We start from the raw sequence: 26,694 nt of genomic DNA, 5'->3' as shown, positions 1-26,694 counted from the left end.
CCTCAGCTCTTTAGCTCAAGGCTAGCACCCTACTGAGCCACAGCACCACTTCCGGCTTTTTTCTGTTTATGTGGTGCTGAGGAATTGAACCCAGGACCTCTCCTGCTGAGCCAACTCCCAGCCCAATACATAATCTTTTAAATTGGTATAAACTTACCCAGTATACAACATTAAAAGAGTGCTGATTAGCTAGGCACTGATGGCTCACGCCTGCAATCCTAATTACCATACAAGGCTAAGATCTGAGGATTGTGGTTTGAAGCTAGCCCAGGCAAGAAATTCTGTAAGACTCTTATCTCTAGTTAGCCAACAATATATGGAAGAGGAGATTTGGCTCAACTGGTAGAGTGCTTAGCCTTGAGAGTAGAAGCCAAGTTAGATAACAAGACAGTTCAAGTCCCAGTAATGGCATATTAAAAAAAATTGGTATAAATCAGAGTGGGGAATATTGGCTCTAAAAATGGTTTGACACATGGGACAGATTCATGTGCTTCCCGCCACCCATTTGCTTGTTCTGATAATTTTACATGGCCCAGAAATGTTATAAATATTCAAATGGCCCTTGGTAGGAAAAAGTATCAGTGTAGATTGTAACAAATGTACCACTCTGGTAAGGAATGCTTACAGTTGGAGACAGGTGTACGGGGATATTTTATGTTGAATTTTACTTTGAAACTAAGACTGCTCTAAAGTATAAATTAAAAGCAATAGCAACATCCAAGTGGCTGGCGGTTCATGCCTGTAATCCTCGCTACTCAGGAGGCAAAGATCTTAGATTGTGGTTCGAAGCCAGCCCAGGCAAGGAAGTTTGTGAGACTCTCTTAATTATACCCCAAATGCTGAAAGCTGTGGCTCAAGTGGTAGAATGGAAGCCTTGAGCACAAAAGCTCAGGGACAGCACTCAGGCCCTGAGTTCAAGCCCAGGACCACCACTAGAAAACAAAACATCCTACAAAACCCATTAACAACCAAAAAACTGGTGTTTGAATAAAACATTGTTACAGGAAAAAGGAGACTGGCATTACTTCAAATGAGACCTCTGAGTATTGTGAAGCATTTGGAGCAAGGTGGGAAAAGGGCTGCGATGGCAGAGGAGTAGGAGGAAGAGGGACAGGAGTGTGGAGAAGGCAAATGTTAGGGCTATAATATGGTGAAATGCTAAGGTCAGCATCTGCCTAGAGATAGTTACTCCAAGGAGCCAGTGACAGGAAGTAGGAAGGAGCCTGAAGGCACTACCCTTTCCTCTTTCCTAACACCAGCCAAATGCTGAGATTGAAGGAAGCCTGAGCAGCACAGAAGTACCCTGTATGCCAGAGTGATGCTGGGGACACAGGCATCTCTTTCATCACAGGACCCTTGTCATCAGGTAGTCTCCAGGCTAACTATAGGAAAGCTGATGTGCAGAAGACCACTTGAAGAGGAGGCACACCTGCCATCCCGCTGCCCACCTGGGTAAGTGGTAGGCCTTTGTCATGGCCTAACAGCTTCTTCAACACATTCAAACTAGCTACAATTCACTACAAAATTCAACTTTTCTTGGCTAGCTAGAACCCAGTATTAGCACAAAGCACTGTGTATTATTATTGGGTTTATTTTACTTTATGTAGTGCCGAGGAATTGAACCCAGGGCCTCATGCATGCTAGGCAAGCACTAAGCTACATTCCTAGTCCTTGTGTGTTATTATTATTAAAGAAAAATAATTCAATGTTACTTGCAAAAGCATGACAAACACTATTCAGGACCATTGCAATAGGCATAGAAGCCACAGCAATGGCACTTTGCAATGAGACAGATTGGTCTTCATTTTGAATAAAGCATGGGGCTGTGGGAATTAATATTTAGGGAGCAATACAGGGTCTATATACAAAACAACTAAGCTGTAGTCCTTATTGAAGACAAGCTAGGGTGGATTAGACACTCCTGGAGGCTAGCAAGGTGAAGAATGTGGTCAGTCAGCTGGAGTGAGCATATGTGGCAGGTGGGCAGGGGTGGGGTGAACGGGGCTTGCTATAATTTGGCAGGGTTCTCTGTGAAAACTGGTTTTAATAATCACGTGGACACAGAGGCCTGAAGGTCATGGGGCCTGAACTCTGGGCCTGGGCACTGTCCCTCAGCTCTTCAGCTCAAGGCTAGCTCTCTACCACTTGAGCCACAGTGCCACTTCTGGCTTTTTTTCTTTTTGCTTATGTGGTGCTGAGGAATTGAACCCAGGGCCTCAGGCATGCAAGGCAAGCGCTCTACCACTGAGCCACCCTCCCAGCCCCACACAGTAAGTTCTGAGGACAGGGTCATTACTCAGCATTGAATTCCTTAAAGCCTGTGGTTGTAGGTATATAGGGGGAAAACAAAAGTTTGAGTGAAAAATGTGAAAAAATGTGTCTTCTAAGTCCATATTCCTTCTTTCCTCATGGAAATGAGCTGCCTAGAGCAGAAAGTTGCTCCTGGAACTCATTTTTTAGGTCCATATCCAGGGCATCGTGGAAGGATAAAGGAGTTTCTCTATGGAAAGCCTGCAACTTGGTTTCTGCACAGAGGCCAACTGAGGCAGTGCCTACAAGGCAAGGCTTGTGCTTTTCTGATGGCCAGGAGGCTCTCAGTCTGGTCTCCCCAACCAGGCCACTCTGGTCATTTGAGAGAAGCTATGGTTGGACCCCTTGAGCTTTCATTGGACCACATCTGTGTCCACCCAGCACCTCCCCCCTTGTGAAATAAGGGGATTTATTTAATTAAAACAACAACAAAACCCCCTGCTCCATCAAATATATGTGCTGTGGTGTTTGTGAGGGCCAAAGACTTAAGAGATTTAAAGACAAAAATCAAGTGGCCAGGTGCCAGTGGCTCAGGCCTGTAATCCTACCTACCCAGGAGACAGAGATTTGAGGACTGCAGTTTGAAGCCAGCCTGGGCAGGAAAGTCCTTGAGACTCTTATTCTCCAATTAACCACCAAAAAAGCTGGAAGTTGTGATTCAAGTGGCAGAATGCTAGTCTTGAGTAAAAAGATTCAGACACTGTCCAGGCCTGTGTTCAAGCTCTAGGACTGGTGCATGTATGTGTGGACACACACACACACACACACACACACACACACACACACACACACACACACACACACACACACACACACACACACACACACACACACACACACACACACACACACACACACACACACACACACACACACACACACACACACACAGCCTTTTTCTTTTCTTTCTTCCCCTCCATTTTTCTTTCTTTCTTCCTTCCCTTCTTCCTTCTCTCTTTCCTTCCCTTCCTCTCTCTCTCTATTTTTTTTTTTTGGGGGGTCCGGTTGTGGGGCCTGAACTCTGGGCCTGGGCGCTGTCCCTCAGCTCTTCAGCTCAAGGCTAGCGCTCTACCACTTGAGCCACAGTGCCACTTCCGGCTTTTTGCTTATGTGGTGCTGAGGAATCGAACCCAGGGCCTCATGCATGCAAGGCAAGCACTCTACCACTGGGCCACCTTCCCAGCCCCTCTCTCTATTTTTTTTTTTAATGCAGATCCTGGGGGCTTGAACTCAGGGCCTGCATGCTGTCCCTGGGCTGTTTTTGTTTTTGTTTTTCTCAAGGTTAGCACTCTTCCACTTGAGCTACAACTCCATTTACTGCTTTTTTGGTGGTTAATTGGAGATAAGAGCCTCACGGACTTTCCTGTCCAGCTGGCTTCAAACTAGGATCCTCAGATCCCAGCCTCCTGAGTAGCTAGGATTACAGGTGTGAGACACTGCACTTAGCTCAGTCAGGTTTTTTAAATGGAAAAAGCAGCCTTTTTCTTGAGTGAGTGGAAAAATCTATTAGGCTATCTGCAATCCTCATTAGGCCTGTATAGCAAAGTTGTGAGAATAAAATTTCAGAGGCAATTAGTCAATGTTTTTGTGTGTATTTGCCAGTACAGGGGCTCAAACTCAGGTCCTGGACACTATCAGCTTTTTTGCTCAAGACAAGGCACTCTACCACTTAAGCCTTAGCTCTGCTTCCACCTTTTTTTTTTTTTTAAATAGTTAATTGGAGATATAAACTTTTCTTCTGCAACTGGCTTTGAACCCAGATCTTCAGACTGCAGCCTCCTGAGTAGCTAGTATTAGAGGCATGTCCACCCAACTCCCAGCTTGCTTTCTTTTGTAGGAAGGAATATGCATGTAGTGGGAAAGGCTAGATTTCTTTTTAAAGAACTAAAAAAGAGCATTGGGCTAGGGATGTAGCTCAGGGGTAGCTAGCTGTATGAAGACTCTGGTTTGAATCTCCAGTTCTACAGCAAACAGAAGAAAGTCCAGCTGAATTCAGTTAGACCAGAGCCTTTTGTCTCCTTTCTTTTGGTTCTGCATAGGTTATTTCCATGCACTTGTGCATTTTTTGGTAGTTAATCAGAGGTAAGTGTCTCATAGACACTTATCTGAATCCCAAAGTGGATTCTCCTTGCTCATCTGAATTCCTATGTGGATACTTTTTTAAAGAGAAAAATAAATGGGTCTTATATGTTCATAGATAACTGCAACAGACTTCTCAACAGGGCCAAATTCCTATATGCTTTTAAAGTTATAGGACATGTTAGGGCAAATAGCTTGAGCAGAGGTAAAGCAGTTAGTTAAGAGGGTGTTAGTGTTTCAAGTCTCAGTGAACAGAGTACAGTCCTGGGTGATTAGCATACTGATTGTTTTGTGAGAAAGAGACTTCCTGGGCAACTGCAGAGCCAGATTCCCTCCAAAGCTGGGAATGTTTGCTCTGTAATCATGACTTATCACATTAATTTTCAGCAACTCACTTTTCCCATGACTAGTTAAAAAAGTAAGTTCTTTTTTCTTAAAACAAACAAAAAAAACAACATCAACAAAAACTATCCTTTTGCTGAGTGCCAGTGGTTCATGCCTATAGTCCTAGCTACTCCAGAGACTGAGATCTGAGGATTGCAATTTGAAGCCAGTTGGGGCAGAAAAGTCTATGAGACACTTATCTTTGATTAACTAACAAAAAATGCACAAGTGCAGCTGTGGCTCAAGTGGTAGAGTGCTAGCTTTGAGCAGAAAAGCTCAGGGACATTGTCCAGGCCTGAATTCAAGCCCAAGGACTGGCATCAAATAAATAAATAAATAGAATTATCCTTTAGTTGTACAAGGGACTTCAATTCAACATGGCAATTTGGAAGTACAGTACATCTTGATCAATGTCATCAAGTTCCTAGTTCTGAAGTAGCAAAGTGAAATTGTAGGACATTTTAGTGTATTTGTGTGCATGCGTTATATATGTCTGTACTAGGGCTTGAACTCAAGGTCTGGACAATGTCCCTTAGCTTTTTCCACACAAGGCTCCCTCTACCATTTGAGCCACAGCTCCACTTTTTGTTGGTTAATCAGAGAGAAAAATCTTATGGACTTTCCTGCCTGGACTGGCTTTGAACTGCAATCTTCAGATCTTAGCCTCTGAGTAGCTAGGATTGCAGGTGTGAGCCACTAGTACCAGGCTTTTAGTGTATTTAACTGAGGTAAAATTGGTAAACTGGAGAACAGGGAAAAATGTATATATATATATATATATATATATATATATATATATATATATATATATATATATATAGTGTTGAAAGGATCAGACTTAAAAGTTAAAACCCAGAAGCAACTGACAAAAAGCATTTAAGTTTCCCTCCAACCACACCTACTTCTGGATGGTAAGTTAGACATAACAGGGGCAACTAAATCTGCCTTCTCCTTTGAAATGGCAAAAAGTCTAGAAACTCTTCATAAATGGGTAGAGAAAAAGAATGAAATGCACATCTAGCAAGAAGTCCTGAAAGTTACCTGAGTTTTGGGTGGGCTTCACCAAATCTAGTCCACCCAAAGCTATTGTCTCAGGAGCAAGAATTAGATGGATAAGTGTTTGTCTAGCTCAGAAAGTGTAAAAGCTACAGTTAGGATCTGCCATTTTGAGTCTGTAACTCTCATTCCTACATGGAGAACAGAAAATGTTTCCCTTTTTTTCTGTTTCTCTTTACTTGAAGTCTGTTAAACTAAACTAAATCCTTGCTAAAACCTCCATCTTGCTTAACTTTGGTTTTTGTGAAGTGCTTTTCATATGTGGATCTGAAGGACCTGTAATTTTGCATGGAAACTGGGAAGCTGGGGGAATTCCTCATCTATTCTCCTGTGACAGATCTGCTTCTAAAAATTTACTGTTTTCAGTATGAAACATACTATGAAAACCTGCCATGACCATAAAAGAAATGCAAATCAAAACAACATGGAGAGCCCACCTCACCCCAGTTAAAATTGGCCATTATCAAGAACATCAATAATAACAGATACTGGTGGAGGTGTGGTCAAAAGGGAATGCTACTACACTGTTGGTGGAAATGTAAACTTGTCCAACCACTCTGGAAAGCAGTATGGAGGTTCCTTAAAAGACTAAACATAGAGCTTCCCCATGACCCAACAATCTTACTCTTGGGCATTTACCCAAATGACCACAAACCAGCCTGCACTAAAGCTAACAGCACAACAATGTTCACTGCAGCATTGAACACACACACACACACACACACACACACACACACACACACACACATGGAATTCTATGCTTCCATCAGAAAAAGTCCATTGCCCATTAAATGAAATAATACAAAGTAAGATCCAAAGAAACACAGGCTGAATGGTTTCCCTCATTTGTATTAACTAGAATATGTCTAGGATATTCTTAGGAGAGGACCACAATAACTCAATAGCTATATGCATATGACCATATAAAATGATGCTTATTGAAATGAATTCCAAGAAATGAAAACAAGAGTTTTTTTTCATTGTACTGTTTGTATGATGTTTACCTGATTTGGGGAAGGGAAGGTGTTTTTTTTTTTGGGTCCGGTCAGAGGCCTGAACTCTGGGCCTGGGCGCTGTCCCTCAGCTCTTCAGCTCAAGGCTAGCACTCTACCACTTGAGCCACAGCGCCACTTCCAGCTTTTTTCTTTTTGCTTATGGGGTGTTGAGGAATTGAACCCAGGGCCTCAGGCGTGCAAGGCAAGCACTCTATCACTGAGCCACCTTCCCAGCCCCAGGGAAGGTGAATTACAGAAATGGTGGGGCAGTTCAGCAGTGATAGACTCTATGTTGGGAATGAACTTTACAACTTGGGTGGGGAAGGAGCTAGGGAGGGGAAAAAGTGGGAGAAAACAAGGGAGGGAGTAATAGTGTAAAAAAAGAAACATACTCATGACCTGACTTAGGTAACTGTAGCCCCACTGTACATCACCTTTACAATACAATTTAAATAAAAAATAACACTGCCATGAATGATGAATACAGAAAAAGTTCTACTTTGTGTGAGTGTGTGTGTGTGTGTGTGTGTGTGTGTGTGTGTGTGTGTGTGTGTGCGCGCGCGCGCGCACATGTACGCATGCACGTGCATATGTGCATGAAGGTTCTGGTACTTGAACTCAGGGCTTGGGCGCTGTCCCTGAGCTTTTGTGCTCTACCACTTTTAGTCACAGCTCCATTTCCAGCTTTTTGGTAGTTAAGTTGGAGATAAGAATCTCACAGATTTTCCTTCCCTGAGTTGGCTTTGAACTATGATCCTTAGATCCCAGCCCCCTGAATAGTTAGGATTACAAGTATAAGCCCCCAGTGCTGGGTAGTTCATTTGTTTTAATTTAAAAAAAAAAAACCTCTAGGCAAATGAACAGGAAATAATGAATATCAACGAAAAGTAAAATAATCAGGAGAGTGAACTGCTAGGTCAGGAAGGCATGTCTATGGCACATCGTGCTTTTTTTCTTTAGTTTATGAATCTATGACAGCCAAACAACTGGCTGGTTCAAACATTGCCCATATCTATGTGTGTTCTTCCTGGGTCTCTTACACTGTTCACAAGCTTGCTTAAGTTTTCATTTTTGCTTTTTATGTGTTGGTAACATGGTGCGTCTGGGTCAAACCTAGGCTGTCAAAGAGTGGGTTAGGATTATTATCTGTGGGACGGTATCTTCTAATCTTGTTCTCTATTAAGCCAGACACAGCTTCACACCACAAAGATCTGTCACCCTCCCCCCCCCCCCCCCCCCCCCCCCCCGAGGCAAAGGATAACAGCAGCAACTCTGCAGTCCCTGTGCCTGGTTGGGGAAAACCATTATAGGCACATCTTTCACAAGGGAAGATTATGTAAAAAGATGGCTTCTGGGGAGTCTTCCATTCCCACGCATAGTCAGACCACATAGTTCTCCTCATTTGCAAGGCTGTAGGAGGTTATATATACCTTTCTTTTAGAGGCTTAAGCACAGGCTTTTGCAAAAATACAAGGATAGTTTATAATCTACATTACATGGCTTCTCTATAAATAGGACTTTTCAAAGCACTTGCAGTTTCTCAGTGTTCCATAGTACTGTTTTTCTTCTTTCTCTGCTCCATTCTGTTTGAAGTTTAAATTTGACAAACAGATCTTTTCATAGATATGAAAAAAAATTATCCTTTGTTAAAGTGACCTTGCTAAGACTGATCTGTTCAGTCCTGTCCTTCCTTAGGTTCTCATGGTCTGGTTGAGTGCCTGACGCAGTCAGCCCACACTTCTTAGGACAGCCTAGAACTGTGCCAAGCAGAGCCACTGGTCACGAGGGGCTGTGGAACACTGGAAATGTGGCTGGTGCAACTGAGGAGCTCAGTATTTAGTGCTGTGAGAATTAATCTAACATTTTAAATTTATATTTGACTCATTTATCGGAAAATTTAAAAATATAGACCATGGGAGATCAGGAGCAGAGACAAAACCCACCATGTGACCAAGGCAACTGCTGAGGGAGTCAGTGAAGAATGTGGACAGATCAGTACAAAGGTCTGGTATTCTCTCTGGCTTATTCTTTGGGTTGGATACAGCTCAAAACACAACTCAGGGGCTGGGAAAGGTGGCTCAGTGGTAGAGTGCTTGCCTTGCATGCATGAGGCCCTGGGTTCGATTCCTCAGCACCACAAAAGCAAAAACAGCTGGAAGTGGCTCAAGTGGTAGAGCTCTAGCCTTGAGCTGAAGAGCTGAGGGACAGCACCCAGGGCCAGAGTCCAGGCTTTACAACCGACTGACAAACAAACAAACAATAAATAAATAAAACCCCACCACAACTCATTTCATGAGGATTGCAGGGTTCAGAACACAGTGCATTGAATACAAAGGACTTTGCAGGAATTGAGGGACCATATGACAAACAGGAAAAAGATTTTCATAGTTATCAAGAATGAGTTTCTCAGCCAGGTGGCAATGGCTCATGCCTGTAATCCTAGTTACTCAGGAAGCTGAGCTCTAAGGATTGCAGTTCCAAGCCAGACTGGGTAGAAAAGTCCATGAGATTCTCATTTCTAATTAACCAGCAAACAGCCAAAAGTGGTTCAAGTGGTAGAGTGCTATCTGGGAGCAAAAAGTTAAAGGACAGAGTCCGGACCTTGAGCTCAACCTATAGCACAGGTGTGCACGTGTCACCACACACACACGCACACAGGAAAAAAAGAAAAGAATGAATTTCTCAGTCCCTTAGAGACAGAAGATTTATGTCTAACTTCTGAGGTAACGAGACAGAACCTTAGTACTGATCTAAGTTCACTTCCCCCTTTGTCTTGAACTCACGTTGTACAAGGTCTTTCCAGCATCCCTGACAGGGCCTCATTTAGTTAATTTCCTACTGAACTACCAGTAAAAACCTATTAAAGATAGATAATCATAGGAATTCTGCCAAACTGAAATGGAATTACTACCTATTGCCAATGGAATTAGAATTCATAATCTGTTTCTCTGTGTCTCTCCATGTCTGTGTGTGTCTCCATTTCTGTATTTGTCTCTGGGCTATGCTGTGTCCCAAAACAAGCATCAGTCCTTGGCTAAGTGGCAATGTCCTTTGAAGGTGAGAATTTTCCCTTATACCTCACTAGTGGGTTGTTTTTCAGTATAGTTTAATACTGTAATTGCGAAAGAGCAGCAGAGGAGAGATAACACAAAGGCTAGCCGGGAGAGGCTTCTGTTCCTCACATCTCAATCCTATCATTGATCTGTCAAAGCCTCTCAGAAACCACAGGCTGTGCAGGGAGCTTGGCACTCTGCCCTCCAGAGGAAATCAGAACATGATCAGTGCCCAGTGCCACCAGTATTTGAGGGACTCTAAAATGAGATTAATACAACCTGCCCACCCTGTTCATTGGTAGCTCTGGGCTGGGGGGCCCCCGGCCCCATATCTCCACTCTTGAATTGGAAAACCAAACCAAAGATGGTTGCATTAATATCTTCTAGGCCACAAACTCTCCTGAACATAACCTTGCTATGCATTCACCCATCAAAACAGCTACTCAGTAGGCTGAGATCTGAGAAAAGCGATTTGAATCATGTCTGGGCAGACAAATTCTAGCAACTCATCTCCAATTAATCAGCCAAAAGCCAGAAGTGGAACTGTGGCTCAAGTGATAGGGCATCAGATGTGGTTGAAAAAGGAGAGAGGAAAAGGAAGAAAAAGTGGAGTAAGTGCATGAGACTTGTAAGTTCAAGCCCGAGTACTGGGCATGTGTAAGTGCAGGTGTGTGCACAATTCCACACCTGCCCCCAGTTCTAATCTACTTCCTCTTGAATGGAGGCTGCCCTTTGTTACTTGTAATCAATATAGCATAGAAGCAAGGCCACATGGCCTCGTAGCCTAGGTGAGAGTGCATGGTATTGCAGCTGCTGGTGAACCCCTGGACCTCTCTCCCTCTGTGCTTCCAATGGGGCTTCACCTTTTGAACCTGGAAAGAAGCTTCAAGAAGCACAGGTTGCTCTAGAGAAGCTGCCTGCAGGTGCTCAGGTCAACTGTTCCAGCCACACCATCCTTGCTAGGATGTCATCGCAGGAATGAAGAGCTACCATTGCAGTGGTGGCCCCAATTCTTTTGGGCCATCCCTGGCCATTTGAACAATTCCAGCAGAAGCCCTCAGCTGTCAGAGCAGAGCAGAGCTCCCTCATGCCCCTGCACAAACCTTCCCTTACTCTTCATGCACTGAAGCCATGATGATAGAGTAAGTGGTTTCTTATATACAGATAGCTGGAACAGATAAGTAAACTCAAACTGGAGGTCTAAAAAAATGCACAGAAAAAAGACAAAATATACAATTTTAGTGACTCAGCAGATAAGACTCCTGAAAATCGTATACTACAGAAACTAGAAAATTTAAAAATAAAATTCTTTGAATACTAAGCACTCTGTGTGTGTGTGTGTGTGTGTGTGTGTGTGTGTGTGTGTGTGTGTGTGTGTGTGTGTGTGTGTGTGTGTGTTGCGTGCATACACTAATAGCGGAGTTTAAATTCTGGGCTTTGCCCTTGCTTGGTTTTCTTGTTTTTGGATGATGCTCTACCACTTAAGCCACATCTACAGACTGACTTTTGTCGGTTATTTTGGGATTGGAGTCTCAAGGACTTTTTTGTCTAGCCTAGTTTTGAATTCTTATCTTCTGGGTCTCAGGCTCCTGCATAGCTAGGATTACATGCATGAGCCACTAGTACCTGGGTAACATGGGATATTTATTAGATACCTTCTGTCCTTTTATCACTTTGTGCCAAGCACTGTGTTGTAGACTGGTAATAAAGCAGTGAACGAAACAAATGTAATTCCTGGAGTATAGCAGTTCTGTTTTTTTTTTTTTCCCATTAAACATTTTGGTCTTTAAAAAATATTACCAAGGTGGGCTTTGGTGACTCAGGCCGATAATCCTAACTATTCAGGAGGCTGAGATCTGAGGATGTGGTTCAAAGCCAATCTGGGCAGGAACATCTATAGGACTCTTATCTCCAATTAACCACCAGAAAACTGGAAGTGGCACTGTGGCTCAAGTGGTAGAGTGTTCACTTTGAGCTGAGGGACAGCGCCCAGGCCCAGAGTCCAAGCCCCACAATTGACAAAAAAAAACATATAAAAATAGTCTTCTTTATGATGATACCTAAGATAGCTATGGCATGTTGGTGGGGGTATTTATAATAATTAAGATTAGCTGTAAGAATAGTCAGTTATTAAACAAAACAAAACAAAAAATGGATGAAGAAAGAAAAGGTGAGAAAATGTATTGATTTATTTGTGATTATTTTTCTGTGGAAGAATTCTGGGTAAATTTTACTTTTCTCTTTGTCTTCTCAAATGTTTTAGTTCCCTCCCTCCCTCCCTCCCTCCCTTCCTCTTGTTCTGATCCTGGAGCTTGAACTCAGGGTGCAGGCACTGTCTCTGAGCTTCTTTTGCTCAAAACTAGTGCTCTATCATTTGAGCCACAGCTTCACTTTCAGCTTTTTATTTTTTTTTGTAGTTTAGTGGAAATAAGAAGTCTCACAGACTTTCCTGCCCAGGCTGACTTTGAACCACAATTCTCATATCTCAGTCTCCTGTGTAGCTATAAGGCACTGGTGTCTGGCTTGCTTCTTTCTTTAAACAATGCATACTTACTATTTTCATACTTAAGAAACTTATACAATCAACTTACACTTACTTCCATACTTATCAGCTTATAGAATCTGTCCATGTTCTCTGAGGTGTATTTCTGCATTTTCTCTCAGTTCACAACAAGCCCTCCTCCTCTGGAATTTTTAGTCTCCACCTACTTTGTATGGAAGAGATCTAAGCAACCCTGTCATAGCAACAAAGCCTTAGTTAATTAAAGCTACATCTTCAAAGAGACTCTCTTAATAATCAGCCCCAACAACATATCCTTTTGTTTTATTCATAGTTAAAACTTATTTGCCTATTGTTTTCCTCTCTCACTTTCCTTTCTCTCTCTCATGTAGTTGATACTGCCCAACCCCCTACATACCTCTAGTTTCATCTACTAATTTGCTCTTCCCCCAAAGCATTAATGATTGTAAGAAACTGATGAAGTGAAGTGAGTGCTCACTGTGCACTGTGTAAAACTCCAGAATTCAAAGGACCTAGAAAAGCTGAAGTCTATAAATCACCTAAGAAGGTTGGGGAAAAATGAATGGGGAGAGGGGGGGTGGGCGGGTGGGTGAGTGCAGTCATAATACTCAATCTACATCTGTGAAAATGAAACCAGGTAAATTGAGGGGCTGGGTTGTATTGGGAAGAGATGGGGAGAATAAGGACACAGGTGATGTTGATCAAGAGACATTGCATTCATAAACTAACATGTGAAGTGTACAACTACTTGACGATAACTAGAAAGAAAGGAAGAAAAAAAAGAAAGGAAGAAATTGCCCAAGAGTATGGGGGCTTCTGCTTCTTCTTCTTCTCTCCCTCCCCTCTGTGACAAAGGAATATTCAACAGTTATAATAGCACCTGTGAAACTTAAGTGAGAAGTTTTTATGGCCCCTATAATGACACATATTTAAACGTGATTGACACAATAGTGAAGACAGTAGGGGATTCATATTTTTGCCCAAATTCTGTAGCTTCATGTACCTCAAGTCCCCATCACAAAGCTCTCCAACCTTTTCTCTTTCCTTGGAAAGAAGAAAAGTGGCAGACCACTGTCTTGGGGTGGGGGTGGGGGTGGGGATGGGGAAGGGACTGGTGCTTGCCTTCCGCAGCTGTGTTTTTGCCTCATAGTAGGCCATCACGGGGATGGATGCTCGGTAGTAGGTTTCCAGACGCTTGGCAATGGTCTTGGTGGTGTCCTCTAGGCACGGGCTGCTCTGGCTCCTTTGGAGAAGGCGGTTGGTCATGGTGTCTGCCGAGCAGTCCATGCAGATCACCAAGTGTGGGACTCCAATCTGTGGGGTGGGGACCAGATCACAATATGTTCAGAGAATCCAGTGTGCTGGTGTTCAGGAAAGAATGAGGCCTCTCATTCTTGTAGTTGTTGGCCTCCTGGTTTCTCTCTAGCACCCGGCACTGACTCTTAGTTTCTAGAGGGACTGGACTTCATGGCTCTTCCACTCCATAGTAGGCTCTGGCTATGAGCTGCCTCAGAGCTGTCTTTTGTCCTCAGCTTTAAGGTCATCTTACTCAATTATAGGCTGCCCAGTGCCATCAGTCTGTCCTTTACACTTAAGTGAGACAGATTGTGTGTGTGTGTGTGTGTGTGTGTGTGTGTGCATGCTTCTCCTATAGGAAGTCTTCTCTGGGCAACTGAGGCCAAACTGACCACTTCCTCCTTCATTCCACCAACTCATCTTCTTGCAGCTACCAGTAGCACACATGGTTGGGTGTATGTGGTGGTAGGTTGGAGGATCCTAATGGCAGAGCCTGCACAATTGGAGCCACATTGATTGGTGGCTGATCTATCTCCAAGATGGGCTTAATAATTTCCTTACTTTGTAAGCTCTCCCCCCCCCCCAGGGCACAGAGCCCTCTTCTCCCCCTGTATCTGAGCTGACCTAGGATGATTCTGAGCAGAAGAACATGGCTGGAATGATGCTGCATGCTTTTAGATACTGGGGCTTTGCATTTCTGCCTAGCATGGTAGAATAATTGCTATAGAGGAAACCAGATTCTAAGATGTCCAAGTACCCTGAAACTGCCAAGTCGTGAGGAAAACTTACTACACCAGGACATGCCCGACTCCAGCTTTCAACACTATCTGACTGTTACATACAAGGGACTCAGGGTGAGAGACCACCAACTAAGTCCATCAAACACCAGAACCACATGATCATATAGTTTTGAGACTGCGTCTTGCAGTATAGTGCAGCTTCACCTCAAATTGGTGGTCCTTCCAACTCAGCAACCAAGTGCTAGATTACAGGCATGTGCCACCACAGCTGGCACATATCGTTCTTTCAAACCACCTGACTTTGTCATTTACTAAAAATGTAACCTCAAGTCGCTGCAATTCAAATTTCTGTTCGCACAATGACTATGATCAAGGAAAGGTAACATACATATGCCACTTGGTGTATGGCATAACATGCAAAGCATTAGCTATTATGCTCAGTTTCTCTAGTAGATCCTCACTATTAGTGTGCAGGGTTTAGGAATCCTAATTTTCTGGTCTCAACTCTTACATACAAAAGGTGATTGAGAAGTGAGTATGTGTGTTTGTGTTTTAAATTTCTGAGTGGCACTGGGTTTGAACTCAGGGCTTTGAACTTGTTAGGCAGACACATCACCAGTTGATTCACATCCATGGTCCTTTATTATTTGGCTATTTTATGAATAGTGTCCCTCTCTATGCCCATATACTCCTGAACTGTGATCCTCCTCGTTAAGCTTCCTATGCAGAGGACATGTGCACACCATTCTGCCTAGCTATTGGTTGAGATGGAGGGCTTGCTTACTTTTGGTTCTGGCTGTCTTCCAATCAGGATCCTCCTGATCTCTGCCTCAAGTAGCTAGAATTATAGGCATGAGCCACTGCACCCAGCCAAAAAATGTTTTAAGAAACAAATGATTGTGATAAGAGTTGTGACCTGAATCTTCCCACGCTTCTCTAAACTGTTCTCTTTGCCTGGTGTCTCTGGGACATTTTAAGTATGCCTCCATGACCCAACTAGAGCCTTGGTCAAAAAAAGTCATTGTTTCCATCATAAAAATGGCAATATTTCCCAAGGATATCTACAAATTCAATGCGATAACTATCAATATTCCAACCTCATTCTTCAAAGAAGTAGGAGAGGCAATCCAAAAATTTATATGGAACAATAAAAGAATAGCAAAAATGATCCTCAACAGAAAGAACAGTGCTGGAGGAATATCAATACCAAATTTCAAACTCTGCTATAATGCCGTAGTAATCAAAACAGCTTGGTACTGGCACAAGAACAGACCTCAGGACCAATGAAATAGAATTGAAAACCCAGAAATCAACCTACAGATCTATAGCTATCTAATCTTCGATAAGGGAACTAAAAAAATAGAATGGAAGAAAGAAAGCCTCTTCAGTAAATGGTGCTGGCAAAATTGGTTAATCACTTGTAGAACACTAAAGCTAGATCCTTATATACCACCCTGCACCAGAATCAACTCCAAATGGATCAAAGACCTCAGAGTCAAAGCAGACCTCCTGAAAACATTACTCTAGGTCTCCTTGGCACAGGCCGAAATTTTCTTAATAGAGACCCGGAAACACAACAAATCAAAGAAAGGTTGGACAGGGCTGGGAAGGTGGCTCAGTGCTAGAGTGCTTGCCTTGTGTGCATGAGGCCCTGGGTTCGATTCCTCAGCACCACATAAGCAGAAAAAAAAGCCGGAAGTGGCACTGTGGCTCAAGTGGTAGAGTGTGAGCTGAAGAGCTGAGGGACAGTGCCCAGGCCCAGCGTTCAGGCCCTACAACCGGACCCCCCCGCCGAAAAAAAAACAAAGAAAGGTTGGACAAATGGGATTGCATGAAATTGCAGAGCTTCTGCATGGCAAAGGACATAGTTAGCAAGATCAATAGAAAGCCCACAGATTGGGAGAAGATCTTCACTAGCCATACAACGGACAAGGGTCTCATATCTAAAATATACCTGGAACTCAAAAAATTAAATCCCCCAACAACAAATCCTCAAAGAAACAACAGCCCAATATATAAGTGGGCTAAAGAGAAACTTCTCTGAAGAGGAAAGAAGGATGGCCAATAGACACATGAAGAAATGCTCAGCCTCCCTAGCCATAAAAGAAATGCAACTCAAAACAACATTGAGATACCACCTCACCCCAGTTAGAATGGCAAAAATCAAGAACTCTAATAACAACAGATGCTGGAGGGGATGTGGACAGAAGGGAACCTTATTGCATTGTTGGTGAGAGTGGAAACTTGTTCAACACTTTGGAAAGAAGTATCGAGGTTCCTCAAAAGACTCCACATAGAGCTCCTCTATGACCCAGCAATCCCACTTTTGGGCATTTACCCAAATGTTCACAAACAAGACCACAATAAAGCTATCAGCACGACTATGTTCATTGCAGTATTATTTACCATAGCTAAGATATGGAACCAACCCAGATGCCCCTCAGTAGATGAATGGATCAAGAAAATATGGTATATATACACAATGGAATTCTATGCCTCCATCAGAAAGAATGACATTGCCCCATTTGTTAGGAAATGGAAAGACTTGGAAAAAATTATATTAAGTGAAGTAATCCAGGCCCAAAGAAACATAGGTCCCATGGTTTCCCTTATTTGCAATAACTAGTATATGTCTGAGTCAAGCAGAAAAGGTCAGATAAGTTGATGTTAGGGAAATGAACCCTAAGATATGTATTCAAATGTTTTTTCTTTCATGCAATTGTTTCTAACACATTTATAAGATTTTTTTTGTCGTTTTGTATGTCCCTCCCCCATGGTATACCCCTGCTTTCACTGTATTTGATGTCAGTATAATTTGTGGAGGGGAAGGGAAAAAACAAATCGTTTAAATAGGGATACAGGTGGACCCATTGCAACAATGAGATGTACAAGTCGTTATGTCGAAAACGAACTTTACAACTTTGGTGACGGGGGGGGGGGAGGATGGTTGGGTGGGGGGGTGAGGGGAGGATGGGAAGGGATGGGAAGAGGAAACAAAGGAGGAGGCTACAATGCTTGATAAGAAATGTACTCATTATCTTGCCCATGTAATTGTAACCCCTCTGTACAGTATTTTCACAATAAAAAAGTCATTGTTCCTCAACTTTGTATGTGCTGTCTGTGAATAAAGGATCCCTGGCAATCTCTGTAGAAAATGCCTGGGATGGGTAAGAACAAAGTTGGGATAGTGGAAGACCTTTAGGCCACATATAGAAACATGGGTTACTACCAGATTAACCATTTACCCGCCTCCTGTGAGGAATGTATGGAACTGTAAAGAACAGAGTTAGGGAAATTCCCCCAAATCTAGAAGAATGAAACAAACCTTTGGAATCAGTCATGACTTTCTGTTTGTATTAACTGAAAAGAGACATTGAGCATTTGGACAGCAAGAAAGGCTGAATGCAGGTAGGGGAGAAAAATGACCCTCATTCACCAGCAGAGGGCAAGCTAAGGAGGCAGTTTGAAATTCAGAGTCCTCCTTAAGATTGTCTGGCTACATAGAGCTGCGGGTCTCAATTGCAGGCCACTCAGGAAAGGAAAGATAATTCAGGGACTTCTTCAGGTACACACAGACATTATACAAATCTGAGCAGGAGCTGGCAGTAAATGCCCCTCTGGACCATAATACGTGTGGGCTAGAGGTTTTTGTGGTTCTTTGGTATGTGATTTGGCACTTGCTAGAAAAGTAGGGGTCCTAGACTCTGACTTGCTGAACGGAGGTCTGCATTTTGGAGAATCTTCAGGTGACTGCTCACAATGTAATAGCTTGAGAAGCTTCCTCTCAAGCCATTTCCTTGGAGCCCCCAAACTATGGTTTTGACTGTCTTTCTTGAAATCAGGACTCTCTTCCTAGATGCCAAACTGCCATATTGTCCTTCCATCTGGAAGTCACTGGAACTGCTGACATCCTTATTTTAACAGGCAAACATTTTTTCAAATATTAGATGAAATCGTTTTTCAAAATGATCTGTACAACTTGGAGGTGGGTAGGAGGGGTTGGGAATATGGGAGAAAAATGAAGGAGGGAGTAACTAGTTTGACAAGAAATGTACTTATTACCTTATTTATGTAGCTGTAACCCCTTTGTAGATCACCTTGCCAATAAAAAAAATTGGAAAGAAAACAAAATTCTGTGCTATGCCTTTAGAAACTCATTTGGAATAATCCTCCAGCTCCCAGCTCTGCCTTAGGCTGTGCTTCACCTCGAAAACCAAGTGAGGGACAGAACAGAGAACACTGTCCTTGTCTGAATGAATCAGAGGGACTTGGGGACAATGCTTTGTCCCAGTCTCACTCTGTCAGCATTCCTAGAAATGGACCACAGGTATCTCTGGGTTCTTCATGATTTTTTTTTTTTTAATCTGAGGCCCTTCACTAGAATACAATAGTCTTAAGAAGGATTAAGCATTCAACTTGACCTGCCACAGCCATGTTGAATTGTTATAGTCATGCTTGCCCCTGAGTAACCCAGGCTGGTTGCCTTCCACGGATTCCCAGTAAACTATAAATGTTTTTAAAAAGCCATCGTATTGGTTATGTGGAACTTCACAACCAGAGCCTGATACCAGGAATGCACCTCTTTGACATGAGCTGAAAAGACAGTGTAGGTACACTGGGACCTTGTTGGTCCAGCACAGAGGACTGTTGAGATCTCATAAGCAACGTGACAGCAGCTAGAGACCCTGGGCTCAGAGCTTTGGAGACAACTATCCTTTCAACCCATTCCTAATGAGAAATATTATTATCCCCATGTTCAGGATGAGGAAATGGAAAGTCCAAGAAGTTAAGTTGTCCTAAGCTCATTAAGGATTCCTTAACACTAGTTAGCCGTGTGTAACTGTGAAGCCTGGTGACATGGCCCAGAGAGAGAGAAAGAGAGAGAGAGAGAGAGAGAGAGAGAGAGAGACAGAGAGAGAGAGAGGGAGAGAGAGAGAGGGAGACAGAGAGAGAGAGGAATTAGCAAGAGAATGAGAGAGGAGAGCCAGGGATTTCAGAATGGGGCTCAGGCAAGGTGTTTGGTGGGCACACAGAACCAGGAGAGGAGGGTGGGATATGTGTGAGGGTGGCATTGCCCATTTTGCCTCTTGGGGCCTAGCTGGGATCAGCACTCCTCAGAGCATGGTAATCCCAGTAAGAGGAGGAGGACACTTACTCTCCCCCAGCCCCTCCCCTAACCTTAGTTTTGCTCAATTGTTACACAAGGGAGGCCATGTTTCTCGGTGGGTAGGAAGTCTCCCTTGATAGACAAAATAGCTGTCCTGTTCTCTGCTTGAGCCTTACTTTCCTCATTTATAAATGTGGGTAAGAATAGTTCCTACTTCACAGGGCTATAGTGAGGGTTAAATGAACTAATGCATATAAAGTGCCTAACTTATTTCAAATACCACTGAAACGTGAGTTAACATTATTTAATTGATTTAAGGGGGTGATCACATTCATCTCTTTGAGCTGTGAAAATCTGTTGGGTTTAGAGTCCGAGGGCCTGCTGAGTCACAGGCTTGTTTCATTGGCTGACAATAAGCTCAACGCACCCATTTGTGTAGCTCTCAATTGGAGGCGCTCCTTGGGGAACTTCACTAGAAGTACTGGCAGGGTTATTCTAGAGTGTCTTACTAGAATAACACCATTGCTCCCTACACCCTCTGTCCCAGGCCGCCATTACACAGAATGTATAACATATATATGTATCATTCTGGCATTGCCAGTTGTCACTCTGGTTGGAACTGTCCAGGTGCCAGGCCGAGGTCTCTGCTCTTTAGGACTTAGGTTTCTTCTTTATTTCATTTGAAATCTGCCTCAGTGGGGCCCACAGTGGGACAGGGAGTTTTGTTTTTACCTTTGGGGAGATCACATACATGATCTGAATTCCTGTTTACACAGAGGCATTCATAAATGCTTTGTAAAGCCCAGGGCTTTCCCTCTTGGCTTATAAGTAGAAGAGGACAAGGTGACGAAGCAGGATTTCAGAGGTGTGAGAAAATTAGAATTAGTGGCCCCAATATTTTTATAGCTTAGGAAATGCACTTAGGTTTTAGGACATTTGATGCTGACAGAATTCTTTACATCCATTCTATAGAAAAAGAATATGATGTTGGGTAACTTGTCCTGGGTCACGCTCATATATGGAAAAGACACAGTTCAAAGTATTCTGACTCCCAGCCCTGTGAATGATGTGCCTTCAAGATGTTCCCTTGGGGAGACTCTATGTCAGGGCAGGAGAAATGTTTTTCTGCCAAAGGCCATTTGGATATTTACAGTATTACTCATGGGCTAAATGATTTTTTTTTCTTGTTGGTGAAATCAAAGTCAAATCCATGTGCCCAGTTTGTGGTGATGCATTTGCAGTAAGAAGAGGAGCCAATCTGGACCTTCATTACAGCTCAAAACACACTAAACTCAATAAATCAGGAGGTCACGTGTGTCTGGATAAAATCAATGTTCTTTAGTGGATTTGGAATCACAGGCAGCTTTCTTTGGGTCTCCTAGTGACAGAGATATTGTCATTCAGACGAGCTATATAGAGAGCTAGTTAATCACAAAGAAGCTAAGCTCCCAGGTAGAGAGATAGTTTGTGAATGCATGCATGGTAGCTCCAATGGAGGTGTTAGCAGCAGACAAAGGAAAATGGTCTCAGTGTTGGGAAAATCAGCTCAGATCAGATTACTGATTGCGTATAAGATATTGAAAAAACATAGAAGGATTCTGCAGGACAATTTCCAAATTTTCTCTCTGGCTGGTTAGAAAACAATAAGTATAACAAACACTACCCAATGGTCTGTTTTTACCTGTGGGATAACTGCAGTTGGACATTAGAGAGAAATTGCTGTCACTGAAAGCCAGGCATGGCTCCTATAAGAGGTGAGGACTTGCTTGAGAGGCTGGTTTTTTATCAATGAAAAACACTTAACATTTGAACAGTTATTTGGTCTTACCACAGAGGGAACTCCAGCCATGGCTGGCTCAAAAAGAAGGCTAAATATATTTGTCAGGAAAGAACTGAGTCATCTCCATCTTGATGGAAGTTGATTTAATTTATAACCCTGCTCTGTGCACAGTCATTGTGGTTCAACAACGGGATGTCAACAAAAGGGTCATGCACACATTTTGTCAAAAGCAGAGAGTCTGGAATCTTGATTTTGAGTTCCATGATCTTGTTTATCACCATGATGTACAGTGGCTGAGTCAACGGGGCATGTTCATGGGCTTTCACCAGCTGCAAGATGAAGCCAAGCAGTTCATGGACATGAAGAGAAAACAGAACTGACAGGGGAACTCAATGGCAGCAAGTGGTGGTGAGATCCAGCATCCACAGTGGATGTGATCAAGCACCTCTCAGAGGTAAATGACAACCAGCAGGTCCCGGCTTTCAAATGTGAAATCATCTGAAGCTGAGTTAAGGCTGGACAAAGTACCACAAAGTGTGGCACATTTCTCCACTCTGGAAGAACAAAAGCCTTCTAAGGCACACCAATATGCTAGTGTGTATCCGAAACGAATGGAGGCACTAAATGAGAGATCCGAGGACATGAAAAGTAAACAAGTGGATCTGCACATCTTTGCTATACCATTTGATGTGGAAACCAGCTGAGGTGCCTGATAATCTAGAACATGGAATCATCCAGCTGCGAAGTGACGATGAGCTGAAAGCTAGCTACAACAGCCCCCCAGGGCTTGTGTTCTATAAATATTACATAAGCAGTGATGAACCTTGAGGGGACATGCATTGAAACATACATCTGTGTATGGGGCAACTTCACTGTTTCAAGCTGTTCTTTTCAAGACATACCATTACAAAAAACGCCACGTGTGCTCCAGACTGACAAACTCGGAAAAGCAGTTGTGAGTAGCAACATCAATAGTCATGCCTCACCAAAGAGAAGCAGTTCCAGCCTCACATGAGGGGTGAATTAATTAAATGCTTGACAAAATATAACAGGCTGATTTTTAAGTGAATCATTTTGTATGGCTTGTGAATACCATTTATATAAATACCCAAAAGGCCCCTTGGCAGAAAAAAAGGTTCTCCTCCCCCCCGCCCCCTTGATACAGAGTACCTAAAATGGGGCTGGGAAGTTGGCTCAGTGGTGGAGTGCTTGCCTTGTATACATGAAGCCCTGGGTTCGATTCCTCAGCACCACATAAGCAGAAAAATCCAGAAGTGGCACTGTGGCTTAAATAGCAGATGGCTAGCCTTGAGCTGAACAGCTGAGGGACAGAGCCCAGGCCCAGAGTTCAGGCCCCATGACTGACAAAAACAAAACAAAATAAAACAAACAAAACAAAACAAAACTCCTACAGTTTAAACAAAAAAAGACACAGGACTTGATACAAAGATACAACATGAATAAGTCATTGCCCCAAAGAAGATATATAAATGAACAAAACCACATGGAGCCAGGTGCTGGTGGCTAATGCCTGTAATCCTAGTTACTAAGTAGGCTAAGATCTAAGAATCCAAACCAGCCCAGGCAGAAAAGCCCGAGAGTCTTATCTCCAATTAACCACAAAAAAAAAGCCGAGGTGGAGCTCAGGCTCAAGTGTAGAACACTAGCCTTGAGCAAAATTGTTTAGAGAGAGTATGGAGGCCCTGAGTTCAAGCCCAGGACTAGTGCACGCATACAAACACACACACAAATACATGGAGACAGCAAAGCTCACCTATTAGCTACTATAGGATGGTGACTGTCAAAATGCACAAGCACAGACAAAACACAAAAACATGCCTCCAATAACAGTGTTAGTGAGGAGAAACTAGAATCTACCTGTTCTGTTGGTAGGAATGTAGAATGGTACAGATGCTATGGCAGTTTTCCCTTAGCTTTCTCGGGCCACCCCCTCCCCCCAAGACTGGTGCTGTCCTACTTGAGGCAGCTTTTGTGTGTGTGATTAACTGTGATTAACTGGAGATAAGAGCCTCACAAACTTTCCTGCCCAGGCTAGCTTCAAACAGATCCTCAGATCTCAGCTTCCTGAATAGCTAGGATTATGGGCTTGAGCCATTGGTGTCCTGAAGAATGCTTCTGGGGACCTTTTCCTTAGAAGGGCAGGTGCTATGCTCCCCCCATTTAGATGAGGTGCCTAGAATAATCACACTCATAGAGACAGAGAGTAGTAGCATGACAGCCTCAGAGGTAGGGGAGGGTGGGAAGTTGTTTAATGAGTACAGAGCTTCAGTTCAGCAAGATGAAAATATTCCTGGAGATGGACTATTGTGAGCGTGACACAATGGCATGAGTGCACTTACTATCATCCAACGCAACACTGAAAAGTGGTTCACACTGGAAAAAGTTGTTATGCACGTTTAACAGCCAAACCAAACAATTTTCCCCAATATAATTTTTTTCCAAAATGAGTTGTTTTATATTGTTGGCTGGGAATTGAGGTACACACCTGTAATACCAGAATCCGTGGGCTGAGGGTAAGAGGATTGAGCGTGAGTCCAATCCAGGCTACTTAGCAGACCCAGTCTCATTAAATAACAAGCACCCACTACTAATCCTAAATTGACTTACATCCAAGTTTGTGGTTTGTACTTTTGAAGTGGGCTGCTTTGTGGAAGAAAGCTCTTTAGACTTCTTGGGAAAACACCTAAAGGCTGCTATGACCACCACAGTCACACATTTCCAGTCTCCCTGTCTACCCCTAGTATGCCCAAGAAGCTTTGCTTTGACTTTGTCTGCAAGAGGCAAATGGAGGGGAAGGTGAGCAATGGAGATTCTATCTGAACATTGAAGAGAACAGAGGCAGAGAGAAGTGGAACTCACCCCAGGGACACACAGTCCAATTCACTGTCACAGTGTTGGATGCAGAAGTGGAAGGAGATGGGACTCCTCAATACTCAGTCTTACCAGCAGCTGTCACTCAACAGCAAGCTGTCACCAGCCATATGACTATCATCAAAACAGTATGCCCTTCTGCTTAATCCATCACCTTTGCATGCAGGCTGTACATCCTTTATCTATTTAAAAAGACAGCTTTAAAAAGCAACCCATGAATAGGGAGCCGATAGCTCACACCTGCAATGCTAGCTACTCAGAAGGCTGAGATCTGAGGATCAAGGCTTGAAGCCACCCTGGGGAGAAAAGGCCATGAGACTCTTATCTATAGTTAACCAGCAAAAAGCCGGATGTGGAGGTGTGGCTCAAGTATTAGGGCACCAGCCTTGAGTGGGAAAGCCAATTGAGAGCCCGAGGCCCTGAGTTCAAGCTCCAGTGCCAGTATAAAACAAAACAAAACAAAAGCAAAACCCTCAAAGCCACCAAGCATCCCAGAAAAGGATGCATATGAAAATATAAAACTGGCTTAGAGAGACAACAGTTCTAAAAACAGAAGTTTCTTTTGGGTTTTCCAGTCAGACATTGCTTAACACCATCTCAACCTTTGTAAAACGTGCCGTGTGAAGTCTGTTGTGTGCAGTGAAGCCCAGAACCTGCTCATAGTAGGTCAGTGCCTATAGCTGGAGTGGGGGTCCCTTCCTGCCGCTCCTTGTGAATGGCTCTGACTCACCTCCTCCCAGGACAGGGTGGGGCTGGGGAGGGTGGGAGGTTGGGGTATTGAGTGGTATTTGAAGCTCTGCTCACCCAGCATTCCCAGCTCCCTTCCTATGTACACGTATCCCTATTCCTCCCGGGGTAATTCTCTGTACACATCAGTCAGCATGGCTCAGGTGGGATGCCACCCTTCCCATCCCTGTTCCTCCAGGCTGCCTCTCCCCTCTCCCCCTCCACCCTTTTCCCCTGGCCACAGGGAAAGGTTCAGAGATGGCTGAGACTTAATCCAGGACAATGAAACATAGCCCTGGGTATGTGATGTGGATCTTGGTAAGGCAGAAGCTGGAAATGAGAAGGAAAAGCAATTGATGAGACGGGACCAGTAAGAACTTTGATGAGCAAATTTGAATACCAACATCTAACCAAGTCCAAACTACTACTGTGTAACTGTGTATTTCAGTTAAATATTCTTTTCTGTTTCTCTCTGTCTCTCTGTCTCTCTCTCTCTCTGGTTAGTTTGAATTGGATTTCTGCCATGTGTAATAGAAAGGTTTGATTAATGTAACTAGGAAAGGGCTAGGCTTTGAATTTATCTCCAACAACAATAATGCGCACTATTTTTCTTCTGGAGCAATCCCTGCAGTCACAGCAGCTCACCCTGCGGTGGAACTCTTCCCCTTGCTTCACTTCCCGAGGGTAGCCATCAATCAGGAAGCCCTGTGTGTTGTTGAGGCTGGCCACCATGGCCTCCTTCAGGAGCTCCAGAACGATGTCCTGCAGCAGAAGGATGACAGCGGTCAGCGCCCGAGCCTTACAGTGCCGGTCACTACCCAGAACCACCAGGGCAGTCCACAAGCCGTCCATGAGGGAGTACAAGTTGTTGTTCAGACAGCAGACAGACAGCAGCTCTCCATATTTAATTCTCTGTCACCTTTCCCTCCCCCACCACACTGGAACAACTACAAAATTGGAGGGTCACTCACAATGGGGGCTGGGTCCTGGGTTCCAGTGTAACTCTTCATAGTTTTCTTAGTCCTCAGTAGTTGCTTTTGCAGGGTTGTATGACTCATGTTAGATTATAAGAACTATAACAGGCTTGTTTCAGAGACTAACACTACATAAACTAGGCACCATGGCAATTTAAACAAAATTTAAAATATATTCTACTGTTAGTTTTTTTTTCCAGTCAACATCTAACTTGACATTCACTGATTTAAGACTTTTAAGTAGATATGAAGTCGTATTTTCTAGCCACATTGCTTTCTCTACGAAAGCTCTTGATTTAAGGGCCAGAGGATGTGGCTAAAGTAGTAGAGTGTCTGCCTAGCAGGGATAAGGACCTGAGTTCAAGTCCCATTACGGCCTGAATATATTTTATTTCATTTTAAGAAGTGCTTATGGAAAATAAGGAGGAAAGAATGTAGAGGTTTGGGAACGGCTGTGGGAAACTGCAGTCAGCTCACTGTTCTGCGGAAAGGGAGGAGCTCTCTGTCCTCTGACTTTTGGCAGGAGCTTGAGGAATAATGCCATTACAGGTGGCCAAATCTTTCTCTAGATAATTGTAAATTATCTTCCTCAGGAAGATCATAGTTCGATGAGGGAGACAACCAAAATATAAATAATTACAATATTTAGCAAGGGACAACTGACAAGCACAAGATTAAAGCAAGACAAAGAGAAAACAAAATGCTGGAGGCGCTATTCTAGATAAGGTGGTAGGGAAGGCCTTCTGAAGAAGCTGTCACATTTGTAAGTGGCAGAGTGCCA

General features: G+C 43.4%; 1 protein-coding gene across 3 annotated transcripts in view; it reads right to left on the bottom strand.

Moving 5' to 3' along the window:
• The window catches only part of Ak5 (adenylate kinase 5), a 251,680-nt gene that overhangs the window by 2,114 nt on the left and 222,872 nt on the right, over window positions 1-26,694 (bottom strand). The window contains exons 12-13 of one of the 3 annotated variants that reach the window (XM_070007330.1): window positions 25,543-25,701; window positions 13,521-13,712 (exon numbers count right to left, since the gene is read on the bottom strand). In XM_070007330.1, the coding sequence (XP_069863431.1) occupies window positions 13,521-13,712; window positions 25,543-25,701 (351 nt within the window). The remainder of the gene's footprint in view (window positions 1-13,520; window positions 13,713-25,542; window positions 25,702-26,694) is intronic. The other 2 variants (XM_070007331.1, XM_070007332.1) reach the window with 2 other exon arrangements.

This window comes from Dipodomys merriami, unplaced genomic scaffold (assembly GCF_024711535.1).
Source record: "Dipodomys merriami isolate MVZ:Mamm:240054 unplaced genomic scaffold, mDipMer1.0.p SCAF_7, whole genome shotgun sequence".
NCBI lineage: Eukaryota > Metazoa > Chordata > Mammalia > Rodentia > Heteromyidae > Dipodomys > Dipodomys merriami.
Note: the sequence above shows the minus strand (reverse complement) of the source record. Positions and strands in the feature narration are given on the sequence as shown.